At 28.7% G+C, this 13,994-nt stretch overlaps 2 protein-coding genes across 7 annotated transcripts in view; one reads left to right on the forward strand and one right to left on the reverse strand.

The window, feature by feature from the left end:
• NLG-4 (neuroligin 4) overlaps positions 1 to 12,707 on the forward strand; it is a 230,188-nt gene extending 217,481 nt beyond the window's left edge. For 5 of the 6 annotated variants that reach the window (XM_035873316.2, XM_035873318.2, XM_035873315.2 and 2 more), the window contains 4 exons: positions 9,215 to 9,548; positions 9,995 to 10,258; positions 10,639 to 10,789; positions 11,847 to 12,706. In XM_035873316.2, coding sequence (XP_035729209.1) covers positions 9,215 to 9,548; positions 9,995 to 10,258; positions 10,639 to 10,789; positions 11,847 to 11,996 — 899 coding nt within the window. In that variant the 3' untranslated portion in view covers positions 11,997 to 12,706. Of the gene's footprint in view, positions 1 to 9,214; positions 9,549 to 9,994; positions 10,259 to 10,638; positions 10,790 to 11,846 lie in introns of all 6 variants that reach the window. The other variant, XM_085659748.1, reaches the window with a different exon arrangement.
• Positions 7,034 to 7,832, reverse strand: LOC118444752 (peritrophin-1). Its single transcript, XM_035873319.2, has 2 exons — positions 7,756 to 7,832; positions 7,034 to 7,514 (listed from the first exon to the last, which is right to left on the reverse strand). The coding sequence occupies exons 1-2, from the start codon at positions 7,760 to 7,762 to the stop codon at positions 7,126 to 7,128; spliced, it is 396 nt and encodes a 131-aa protein (XP_035729212.1). The 5' UTR covers positions 7,763 to 7,832; the 3' UTR covers positions 7,034 to 7,125.
• Positions 12,708 to 13,994: the final 1,287 nt, after the last annotated feature.

The raw sequence follows: 13,994 nt of genomic DNA on the forward strand, positions 1-13,994 counted from the left end.
GAAAAAAGAAAACGAAACAAAAAATACAAGAAAAAAATGTCGCTATATGTTCGTATTCGTGAAAATTATTGAAAGAAGAAGAGAAAAAACAAAAAAAAAACAAAAAAAAAATAAAGAAGAAAAAGATAAAGAAAAAAAGATTAAAGAAAGAAAAAAAAAGACCTCCTTTTTAATCTACCTACGTTCTACACTTTTTATTAATTTTCTTCGCGTCGGCATGGAAGAAAAAAAAAATCATTGGAGAAACGTGATTTCGATTTACATTCATTCTTGTACGAACGTAAACTACGTAAATGTAAGAAGAATAATGAAATTATTGACAGGAGTAGACGTATACCCTAATGCAATTTCACGTTCACCAGATCGGACGCGTGAAAGATATATATTTTTTCTTTAGGATGTCGATCGAATGATTAATTAACGCTCGATCAGAAATACCTACCATCTATCCTTCTTCTCAAGGAGGATGGCTCGATAGGCCAAAAGGGCCCCCCTTTTTCCGAGTTTTCAAAGGGGAAAACGCAATCTGCTATCGGCGCTTGCGAGAAGTGACATGCTCGACAGATTGCACGACGATCGTTTTCCCCTTAAGAGGAATTTTCGAAGGGTGCTATGGGAAACATCTTTTCCTTTCCTTTACTTATACCCACATATATCCACAGGTATATATATACACACACACACACACATCCATATATATATATATATATATATATATATATATATATATAGAGAGAGAGAGAGAGAGAGAGAGAGAGAGAGATAGAGAACATGGGACGAACCCGTCTCATTTCTTCCCACTTAAGAAAATATCTCAATCGACATAGTTCAACTTTGATCATCCAACGTTTTTATACTTTCTCACGATTCTTATTTGTCATGAATTAATAAAGATCAAATCGTCGAATTAAAGAACATTAAACGATATATATCAAAATTATCGATATGTCTCTATCAGTTGAAATTTTTCGATTAGATATATATATATTTGATTGAGCCAAATAATACTTCTTCTAATTTAACCTATATCCGATAATTACTATCGATTATCGCATATGTGTGACGATTAAAAAAGAAAAAAAAAGAAAAAGTCCAGTTCAAATTTCTTCAAAAGCTCATAAATTATTATCGAATAATTTTATCGAGTTTTATACATTTTTATATTTGGAATTTCCAAAAAGTTATTAAGGAATTATTATTATTATTATTATTATTATTATTATATACAGATAAAACATTCTAAAACAAAAAAAAAAGAGAAAAGAAGAAAAAGAAGTCTTTTAGAAAACTATTTGAAGCTCGTCTCATCAAAAGGCATCATCGGCAGGTATTCACGGCAGCTGTGTAGCTCACGCTTCGGTGCTTCTAAGTATACTTCAGTTACACACAACGTTGCACGCAAAGTGTAAAAGTTAAAGTTACACACAAACTCGGATAATCGATAAACCGCACCACCGATATCGACCATCACCTCACCCACCCACACCCTTCTATCCCCTCCAAGCTCCTCCCCCCTTCCCCTGTCCTCTCTTTAACTACGAGCGAAGTGTTCCACGATAACGCGCTAATGCACTCACTTTTTTTTTATGACAATAGAAAATTATTATTATTACGTAAACTTAACGTTCGACCGAACATATGTTATGAAGCTACTTTTTCCTTATATGACATAGTGTATTTTCTCTTTTTATTTTTTCTATTCGCTACGATATTCCGATCCTTATCTTTACAATGAAATGATGTCATTTCTATCATTCGTTTCATTTCGAAGAAATCTCGATTACGTTTTTAATCTTTTTTGATATTTATTTAATTTTGTATTTCTATCCTTTTTTTTTGTCGATTCTTTTACTCTCATTATACTTCGTTTTTTTTTTTCTTTATATTTTAAATGAATTAAATGTCACGAGTTATTGCCAAAAGTTTCACAAAAAGAAATATTTCTTTCATGACAATCGATGATCCCATAGTCTGAAGAGATCCAATATTAAAAGCGACATTATTAAATAAATACACTGAAAAAGAAGAAAATTTATAATAGAAATTTATTAATATGAAAAAAAAAAAATCTTAATAATTTCAAAGAAGAATCACATGATTTACAAAATTTCGTCTCATATACCTTTCCAAAACGATAATACAAAAGATTTTTATTAACATTGAATAACATTAAGCGTATGTTTACTCTTAATATAAACAATTTTGTTAAAAAAAAAAAAATTTTAAATGCATCGATCGAAACAACAATTAGATTCCGACCACAGGAAATCAAATGGGAAGAATACACTAGTGACGTTGATCGAAATGGTCAATGGTCAAAGGATTCTCTATGAAACCCAAATCCAATTGCGTTCTTGTATTTTCGAAAGATGCAAATTAATTCGAACGTGGAGTGCAGATCGTACGTATACCATGAACGAACACACCGTTTTCGGTGTTACGCTTTATATGTTTCTCGTGACATGTGCTGCGGTCGACACGTTACAAACTTCCTCATCCTTCGGTAGCTTTTGCGAGTGATCCAACAAGGATAGAAGAACAACCACACAATGATGAATGCAATAATACGAACAGGGCTAAATTAAAACTTTGAGGGATTCCCGTTGCAATTGACTGCTCGCTGATCAGCTCAACGAATTAATTAATTAATTAATTAGCGAAAAAAATATTAGCGAGAATTCATACCTATCAATTTTTCAATTTTTTACGGCATTATTAATCATTCGAAAGATAAACAAATGTGTTTTTCAAACTTATTTTGACATTTTAAATATAATAATTTACGTTAAGCTTTTTATTAAATTTACTTTAGCTAACGATGATTTAAGAGACAAACGATTTAGATGATTAATACACAAATATATAAAGGAAAATATCATATATAAATATATCGATAGTTAATGATACGTTATCGCAATACCATAATCTTGTATATGACTTTCTAAGTCCTGAAACCGATCTTAAGATTTTTATCTAAATAAAATGATAAATTAGTATGATCATCGATAACTATGCAGCGTCTATAATCGGTAGTCATTATCACTTTGTATTATATCTTATCACTGCAAGCGTATATATATTTATAAAATTTTATTTCTTAAATTTTGAACGATGTCCAATAAAACGACAATATTATATATAAATAATTTATGATTTAATAATAAAAAGTATTTGTCTCTATTAAATATTTTATTTAACAACAATCGTATTGTATTTAATAATTGTAATATTTTTCAATTAAAATGAAAAAAAAAAAAGAGAAAAAAAAAACAAGTATTATTCATATTTTATTTGATACTTTTCTGTCTTATCTCGTAAAATGTTAGCATATATATTTGAAATTTATAATCGTTGAAAATACATGATATAATGAATGAATACATTTAAATGATTAATTTGAATCTAACGATATATATATTTCTTATCGTGGAAACATCGTCGAAAGGTTGAAGTTGTCAAGTTTTGCCCTATTTCTCAGTCTCCTTATCATTAACCTTAGAATTCTTCAACTAACTCAACCGGTGATCTTTCGTTCATTCAGGAATGAATTCTGGCAAGGTAAAAGACATACACGTAATACTCATCGTAAACTCTCTCTCTCTCTCTCTCTCTCTCTCTCTCTCTCTCTTTCTCTCTCTTTCTTTCTTCACTTCTACACGTTCTACGTCGACGAACGTACCAAGCTCGTTTTACCAGAGTAAAGTTTCGTTGGAGGCAACGATATTTCCGACAGTCATAACCCGATGCCGTGGGCGATGATTACTTTATGATAGGAGACAAAGTTATATCGCCTTTGTCGTGTCCTGCTTCGCTTTCTATCGTCAAGCTCGGAAATTATCCGAAGTCCTTCGAAAAATACATCTACAGACGAAACGATCGATACGTTTTATGAGCTTCAATTTCGATACTTTTCTTTTTCTTTTTTTTTTTTTAAATTAAAAGTCAAGTCTAACGTTTATCTTCGTATTATCATCGTATAAAATTCTTTCATAGGAAAAAAAAAGTGAGAAGTTCGCAATTTATTATTACGGAATACGTTTGTGATGACTACTTTTATTCAGTTTAAAATCTTCTTTTTAAGATTTTTCGTTTCTTTTCTTTTCTTTTTTTTTTCTTTTTTTAAGAATAAAGTTCAATGTAAAAACGATTATGATTAATGACAATGAATTTCATTTATGTCTTTAATCACGAGTAACGTGTGTATGTATGTGTGAAAGATGATAGAAAAATTTATCGACTGGTACAAGGTTCATTCGATTGTTAACATTTTAAAATAAGCAACTCACGACGTAATCACATTTATTATCATGAGCTCATTTAATGTCATTTAATATATAATACCTGTAGGATGTCTGATAAGTTCGAAAGAAATTATGAAGTATATTAGAAGATCCTTTTCACAATTTTATTACTACTTTTACCTGTTCGGGGATAATAATAATTTAACAAAGTGCCCTTAATTCTAATTATATTAAATCGTGGATATATTAAATCGAAACATAAGTATATGTAAAAAATAAGAAAAAAAAAAAAAGTATTCAATACTTTATATCTCGTAATAACTTATTGTTATTATGTTCTTGATACGATCAATACAAAAGTTCAATAGAAAAATATATTGAGGAAAATTTGTAAAATAATACGATATATAGTTAAGAAGGAAACCGAGAAGACAGGATAATTGGTGCTGATGTTCAAATGAAGTAGCTATAGTAACATCGTGCTAATTGCTACTAAATTAGTCGAGATTACAAGTTCCTGTCGATTCCTTATGTTACTACCTTCTATTCTTACAATGAGCTTTCACTCGCAGTGGTTCGAAAAGAGAAAGAAAAAAAGAAAGAAAGAAGGAGAAAACAAAAAATAAAACAAAAAATAAAATCAAAAGAAAAAAGAAAAAAGAAAAAAAAAGACAAAAGAAATCGTAGTTGGAACTTAGGGGTTATCCAGGATGAAATAATAGTTTAAAGGCGACCTACAATCGATCTTCGGCTATTCTCATTGATCAGCGATCCGTTTCTAGAGGTAGTTTCCTTCGAATCGAAACACAAGGGGTTTGGTCTTTCTTCCTTACATCAACGAAAACCACGAACGTCGATAGTGATGTACAACCGGTGTAAGCGTTCGATCGAAATTCCTACGATAATCTACTTTCCTCAAGTTATACAGGATGTTTCCAAAGTTACTTATCATCGAATAGGAGGATTAGTGACTACAAATGAAAAATGCATATTCTATTCAATTAAAACAAGGTCGAGAATTTCTTTTTTTTTAAATCATAAAATACTCTTCGATATAATAACTTTAACAAAGGTCGAATGAATAATATCAATTTGGATAATATCAGATAACTTTTATTGCTCTTACGCGATAAACGAAAACAAAATCAAAAAATATCAATTAAATATCTTTATGAATTATCAATTATCATAAAAGTCGATTTTAGGTATAAAAATAATTTAATATAAAAAATTATATATCTATATATAATATAAAAATATAGTTTATACTATATTATATTATTATAATAAAATTATCCGATCGTGAAATGAGATGATTAAAAATATCAGTCAAATGTTATTAATTAATCATCGATTATTTAATCGTGAAAATACAAATGATAATGGAAACGTTATGGAAAGAAACTTCTTCTTTCTTTCTTTCTTTCTTTCTTTCTTTCCTTCTTCTTCTTTTTCTTTTTTAATTAATTTAGAGAATATCATTCGACAGAATTGTTTAATTACTTTCTGAAAATAATCAGCAGGAGTTAAAATGAAAGAATAATCCCTATTAATTTTTGTCCTAATTAATTTTAATTTTTATCTGTCGACAGGTCAACACGGAAATATAAGAAAGGATCGAAAAAAGTTATGTGGTAGTTGTTTCAAACTGACGGTTATAGTTTTACCAGCTATGCGCGTAACTTATTTCGTTTTCTCTCGCACATAAATCGTAAGAGGGAAACAAGAAACAAGAAAGAAAAAAAAAAATAAAAGAAAAAAAAAAGAAGAAAAAAAGAAAGAAAGAAAGAAAGAACAAACAAACAAACAAACAAAGGGTCACAGGTTTCCATGTAACCATATAAAAATTAAAGTTTAATATTTCTAATTACAAAATTAGCTGGCATTTTAATTGTTAATTTTAAGTACCCTTAAGTACCCCCGTTAAAACAACGTACTGTTAAGTAATTCAAAGCACGTTTCTCTCGTATCCTAGGTAACATTGCGTGTCATTGGGAAACGATATCTCCTCTCATTTCTTTCCTTTATATAATTCGAATTTAATTCGAGGAGTGTGCGGTAGAAACTTTACGTACACATGGACGAAGAACGATACGTGATAACTCCCTATTTTATCGCGATCAAGCCAGACAAAATGACGTTTTAAAATGAATGAGAACGTTTCCGACCCTAAAGAGGATTTAATTACCAACACTTTTTTTATCACCCCTTTTTTTTTGTACAACAAACGAACACGCCCAAAAGTAAACGTAACTATCTGTTTCACAAACGGACATTTTTCTTCTCTTTAAATTATATGTGTATATATATATATATATATATATATATATATATATATATATATATATATATATACATATATATGTATATATTTATGAAAATAAATTATCCTAAAGAAATAAGGTCTAACTCGAAAAATAATATTTTACAATTTCAAAAGTACATAATTGAATTCGTGAGTACACGATAAAATGCGAAAAGTAATATTAACTAATTAATATACTTTATTTTTATACTTTTTCTTTTTTAGAATTTTTTAGTTAAAGATTATTTGGTATAGTTCATTTCAAATATATAAAATACTAAAACTGTTATATATTAAAATTAAAATGTCGATCTTAGTCATTATCGCACCTTGTCTTTATTGTCAATAATTAAGTATTAATTAATAATTATTAACGAATAATTATATTTATAATTAATGAATAACTCAGAAATAAAATAGTTTTTTTTTTTTTTTTTTTATTTTATTAAGAGAATCAGTTACTATTTGAGTTTTTATAGGCTGGTAATTTTTCCATTTGTACATTTATAATATTTATAGAAAGATTAATAGTGAGAATATATTTTTCCATTGGGATCTTCTGAGTACAAATTTTTCTCATCACTCTTCTTCTTCTTCTCCATAGTTCTTGACATTATTGTTATTGACAATATTCTTCCTGTATTTTCTGCATTTCGGATCTTCTACTTCATCGTCCTTCATGGTCCAACCGCATCCAGCACGTTCTGGATAATCACAAACTTGTAGCACTTTATTGAAATGAAGCGAACAACCCTTCCAAGATTTTGGACAATCCATCTCAATTCTAACTCCATTTAAGCACATGTAGAATTTTGTACAATATTTCTCATGACTAAGGAGTACAGTAGAGTCTTTGGGATCTACTAACGGACATTCTGTTGGTACTGGTAATATTGGTTTGTCACCCGGATAATAACCATAGGCACAAATCACAAAGATTGATAAAGTAATTATCAATTGATAACTTGCTATAATAAAAAAATAAAAATATTAATATAAAGTGTTAATATTAATATAAGAATATGTTAGATTATTTTTAAATTGTTCAATTATTGTTTAATAGATCTTATCTTTTATATATATATATATATATATATATATATATATATATATATATGTATATATATATATATTTATCAAATTATTTTTTATCAAATACTTTCATTGATTTACAAATATATTAAATATCGATATTTTAATAGAACTTACCCGCCATTGTAACTAATTGATTCCGCCAAACTTACAATATTAACTGACACGATCAGAAAGGAGAACTTTTATATATACCCAGATCATTGTTATTTTTATATATATATATATAGCATATCTGTAAATATTTTATCGATTAATCAATAGCTTTCTTATCAACCATTTTTTTTCCATTTCTGATTAAAATCAATTCCTGAGAAAAAAGAAAGTAAAGAAATGAAAAAATGAGTTTTTTCTTTTTTCATCGAAAACAAAAATATTTATGAATTATTATTAAAAATAATATTTGTGAATTATTATTAAAAATAATAATTATTATTAAAAATAATAATTTACAAATTTCATTGAAATAATTCACATGTCGTTATTCAAATAATAGAAATTAGTATTAAATATTTTAGTTGCTATTATGTATCATATAAATATTATCAAATAAAAAATAGAAAAAGCCTTTCGTTGATCAAAGCATTCTACATTTGCTTTGGACAATTCTGTCAATGAGTAATAAGCCAGTCGAACAACAATGTCAGCTTGTGGTTTATCTCCAAGCGATTTTCCCAATTAAATTTTCGACGAGACAATTGATCGGTATGTTTACGTCATACTCTCGGTCCATGCCTGATTAATAATTCAAATTGTCAATGACGCCGAATATTACAGAATTTCAACTTGTATTATAATATGGTTGAATTCATTTTTTTGTATTTTTTTTTTTTTTTTTTGATAAGCCATGATACTTTTTTTATTTATTTTTCATATAATTTTTTGCCCCCCCCTTTTATATATAATTCAAGATCAATTAAACGAACAAAATTTTTTTATATCATAAATTATACAAAATATTCCTTATATATCTAGATAGTTAAGTAACTATGTATATAATTCAGTCGAATAGTATCATGCGAGTCGCTGAATGATTCATATTTACATACGATTTTCATAGTGTAGGCAGATTTATTATCTAGAATATTGGTACGATACCAAGATAGCATTCTACGATTAAATTATCGCTCTCGGAAGTCGATATTAAATTTTCGTCGTTGAAAATATAGCCGGACATCGTAACGCGTTAAAATAATCTCCTTTTGTTTCCCATATTTCAATTGTCATAATACATACTTCTCGCTTACTATTAATCCGATAAATACATTTTGATTTCGAATATATTTCTTCGATCGTACCGTAACTAATAACGAATCGAAAATGTAATAACGACATTCGTTCGATTCGAACGAATCTTATATAATATAGCGAATTTTTTTTTTTTTTTTTTTTTTAATTGAATATTCCAATTAAATATAAAATATAAATGTTTATGCAAAAAAAGAAATGACTACAATTAACTAGTTAGAAAATATTAAAATGATACTTACGTTATCTATCGTCGTATACTTTTTTGCAAACAAATAAAAGATCTTTTTTTTTCTTTTAACATTTTTTTTTTTTTTTTTTTTTTTAGGAATGAGGCCAAAAGTAAAAAATCATTATCGAGCTCATCAGCTCTCCGTTTGGCTACGACTCGTACCGGAACTTCATCGTGCTGGAATGGAAGATGTTGATTCGAGACACAATCTTTTCCGAGGACACGCTGATCCAAGTCTTTACGATGGTTTAGTCAGGCCAGATCCTTTGAGTAGGATCACCGAGGAATTTAAAAGAAAAAATATAAGCACTGAACCACCTACCACAACCGACTACAGTATAACCACCTGTGTCAGTCTTATTCAAAGCACAAATCTACAAAATATGCACAATGCCAGTACCGACACTTTGGCGAGTCTCGATGCAGCTGGGTAATCTATCCTCATTTAATTAAATGAATTATACGAACGATAACGAAAGGATGATAGATCGATCATCGCGTATTTAAAATTTATAATAAATGCAATTAACATAGATTATAAATCGAACGAAATTTTCTTTCGTAAGTTACTTTTAAAAGAAATCCAGACAATTATGAATTTATTGTATTAAATATTTCAGACGTTACTTATTCTTTTTTTTTTCTTTTTATTTCTATCGATTTTAAACAATTTTTATAAATGTTGCGATTTAAATAACGATATAAAAAAAAAAAAACAAAATTCATGTAACATATCAATGATGATATAAAAATTATAATAAATTTTATAACTTCGTCATTGGTAATAACAGCAATTCGAAAAGAAAAAAAAAAAAAGAAATCGCTAAGTTCGAAAATTTAGCCGAAAATCTAGCCAATTTGTTTTTAATATTACAGATACGCTGCATATTCGACAGCATTAAGCGTGACTATAGCGATTGGCTGTAGTCTACTTATATTGAACGTCCTCATATTTGCTGGTGTCTATTATCAGCGAGACAAGACGAGACTCGAGGTCAAAAGCCTCCAGCAGCAACAGATGTTGAATCAACAGTGTGGACCGCGCGGTTTCACGGAGTTGAAACAACCACCCTCGTCACATTCACATTTTCCTGGTAGTGGTCAAGTTATCGTTGACGTTGAAAATGAAATGCTCAGAAGGTAAGACGACAAAATTTCCAAAGAAAATATATCAATATATTTTTCATTTTATTTCACGTCTTTTTTATAAATTATCGAAAATTTTTCATATAAATTTAGATTATATTTTTATGTTAATAATCCGATCACGATTGAATCATTTTCCAAAATATATATATATTTACATTTTATAAATTATTTGCAGTGGCTAATTAAATATATAATTAATTTCATTTTATCATAGACATATTTATTTTATCGTATACATATTTTAACCTTGATATCTTGCCTTTCTTTTATATTGTTAGATTAATTAATTGCTATTTTTCTTGGAAAAATTAGTAAAGAAGATACGAAATAAAAAATGTTGTATAATAATATTCTTTTTCTATTCCTTTTAGAAACGTGATGAAAGGGCCTCCAAACGAGCCTAACACTTTACAAGGCACACACACCCTGCCGCATCAACATCATTACCAGAAGCAACATCAGCAACAACACGCCACGCTCCCTCGTGCTTCGGTCATGCAGGACATGAACGCGCAAACTCAAGTGAGTGGAAGATACTATTATAAAGAATAGATCCTATAGAATACATAATATAATGCATGCATAGATATTTATATACCAACGTACGTGTATTATAAAAAAAAAATTCGTTATTAAATCGAAAGAAATAATAAACAAAAATAAATGAACAATTTTATTGCCTTGGAAAAATGATTGTTGTTTGAAAAAAAAAAGCAAAGAATATTGAATGTCTTTTTTTTTGTATATATATATATATATATATATATATATATATATATATATACATATATATTTCTCGCTACTTTCAAATATTATACATAATAAAATAAAATCAAAAAAGAAAAATATAATCCTTGTTGAAATCTTTCGGATGTTTCGCTGTGAATAAAACGAGTAAAGGAAAAAGAAAAGTTTTGCCTTTCACTTTACAACGACGTTCTTAGCATATCCGAAGAAGTTTTCGAATTCCTTGAACGAACCGGTGGAACTCGTTTCTTGTTAACCCTCTATAACCCAATTTATTTTCCTACCAATCCCCGTCCACTCAATAAAAAGAAATTATAAAATATTTGAAACTTGTATTATAACTTATTTCTTATAACTTAACGAGCATTAACTTTGGTATATTAATCGATAATTAATTTTCTAAGTGAAAAAATAAAAAGGAAAAATAAAACATGACGTTTATTATAATTCTAAAAAAAAATATATATATATATATATAATTATACATTAAATATTATATTTGGATATATACATAGATATAAAAAAAAAATAATAATGTAATGTCGTAAATTTTAACATCCTGAGAAAAAGATGCTGCGTAATTTTTATATCAGATAATAATAAAAATTATTTATAAATTTTGCGTGAAATAAAAATACTTGACAAAAACGAAACGAATATATATATATATATATATATATATATATTTTTTTTTATTTTTTATGTGCGATTGACAGGATTATCGTCGATGCATGTTACTTTTAAATGTTTTAAATTTAAGAAGAAGAAAAAGAAAAAATGTATAAAGGATTTGCCACACCTTTCGTTTTTGTTTTTTCTCTTTTTTTTTTAGGGACCACCGAATGGATCTATACACCTCACAGTGCCACGTGCTCCACCACCACCCCGTGCGAAGAGTCCTCCAGAAAATCAACCCCTTCTGCAGAGCACAACCGTCTCGAGCCGTGTCTCGCAAGCAACGATGAGCGAAATGCGAGTCTGATGCTTAGACCCCCCTCCGAAGCCGGTCGTCCCGGACGTCCTAACGGCGTCGACCTTGCTCTAAGCCTCCTTGTCTGATAAAAATAATAATAAAAAAAAATAACAATATATAAAGACGAGGAGATGGGAGGGGGGAAAAGAGAGAAACGTCCGAAACAATTCTATGCACTTTCATGCCCTAAACGCTTCGCGTCTTCCTTTTTAATGTAAATGGAAGGTGGGAGAATGAAACGAAAGAAAAAAAAAGAAGAAAAAGATGAAGAAAAGAAAAGAGAGGTGGAGAGAGAGAGAAAAAAGAAGAAAAAAGATAATAACTCGAATCGTCTTTTTAACGATCATATTTTTGATCGTTTACGACTAATATCCGCGATTAATTATTTTCGACATCGATCGAATTATGATCGATCATTTACTTAAACGATTCGAAATCCGAATTTGGCCGAAAGAGGAAATACAATTAAACTAACAATTAAACATGATCTTTTCTCCCTGTAATTATTCGATAAATTATATCAGGTGAATCAATGGATATTTTTCTAATTTTCTTTTAACTTTCAATGATATCATTCGGAAACGACGATTGAAATCGAATTGTTATTATAATTTGTATAATAAATGAAACATTTTCGGATTTTTTTTTATATCTTAAAATTGATAATAAAATTATTGAATCACCATGTACAATTTAACGTTTACCTATATTGAATAAATTCTGTTCAAATGTGTATACGTGTATCACGAAAAGATTATTAAGATTTATTCATGAAACGAGAGAATATTTTAGAGAAAAATTACATTTGTTTAAAAAAATATATATAAATATATAAATATACACACACAAACACACACACACATACATACATACAAAATACATAAATATAATACATAGAGTTCTGTTAAAAAAAAAGAAAAAAAAAAAGAAAAAAAAGAAAAAAAATCATAATACAAGAATAAAAATAAATAAAATTTAAATCCGTCACATCGCATATTTCCCTCGAGAAATCGAGAACACTGTTTTCTTTTTCAAACAATTCTTTCGTATTTTGAATAACTTAAGAAATAAAATATGTATAAAATACGTGTATACTCTTTGAAACAGGATATATACCGTGTAGGTATTAACGATAAAAAGGAGAGATGGATCTTCAAAGAGGCAAACGAACGATCAAAAGAATAAATATAAGAATAAGAATAAAAATAAGAATAAGAATAAGGAAAAGAGAAAGAGAAAGAGAAAGAGAAATAAATAAATAAAAAAAGGGATAAATAAAAGGAATAAATACAAAAAAAAAAGAAATAAATAAATAAATAAATAAAAAATTAAGAAAAGAGGAAGGAAAAGAAAAAGGTAAAAACATGAAGAAGAAGCTCGTGTATAAATTACTAATCCACCACGATGTTAGATGTTCCTTGTACATACATAACGTAACACTTTATACCGTAAACAAGCCAAAGTTTGCTACTTTCTAAGAAGAAAAATGTGAAAGAATAAAAGAGAAATAAGCGAAGAAGAAAAACTTCGCTAACGCGTATCATTTCTTCATCCATATTCTGTTTCTACATTTAAGAATGCTCGAACAAGTGCGTATGCTCGTGTACGCGTGTGGGTGTGCGAGTAATGCTCGAGATGGACAGAATAGAAAGAGAGAAAGATAGAATGAGTGTGTGTATGTGTGTGTATGTTTGTGTGTGTGTGTGTGTGTGTGTGTGTGTGTGTGTGTGTGTGTGAGAAAGAGAGAGACAAAGAGAGAGAGAGAGAGAGAGCAAAGAGCTTTGTACATCTACAATGATTCTCCTCGTGGCTATTAGACGATCCTTCAAAGTCACAAGCGAAAGCTTGTCTACTCGATTATTTATCTCCTATCGCGAGCACATCAATGATTTATACTGAAAGTGACACTTTGAAGCGACGCCTATGATTTATTACAGCGTCCGCACGTTGGTACGAGGTACCGCTGTATTAAGATTTTATCTATTTTATGTGTGCATACCATGCCGC

Source organism: Vespa mandarinia, chromosome 10 (genome assembly GCF_050613455.1).
Source record: "Vespa mandarinia isolate Hongniang chromosome 10, ASM5061345v1, whole genome shotgun sequence".
Taxonomy (NCBI): Eukaryota; Metazoa; Arthropoda; class Insecta; order Hymenoptera; family Vespidae; genus Vespa; species Vespa mandarinia.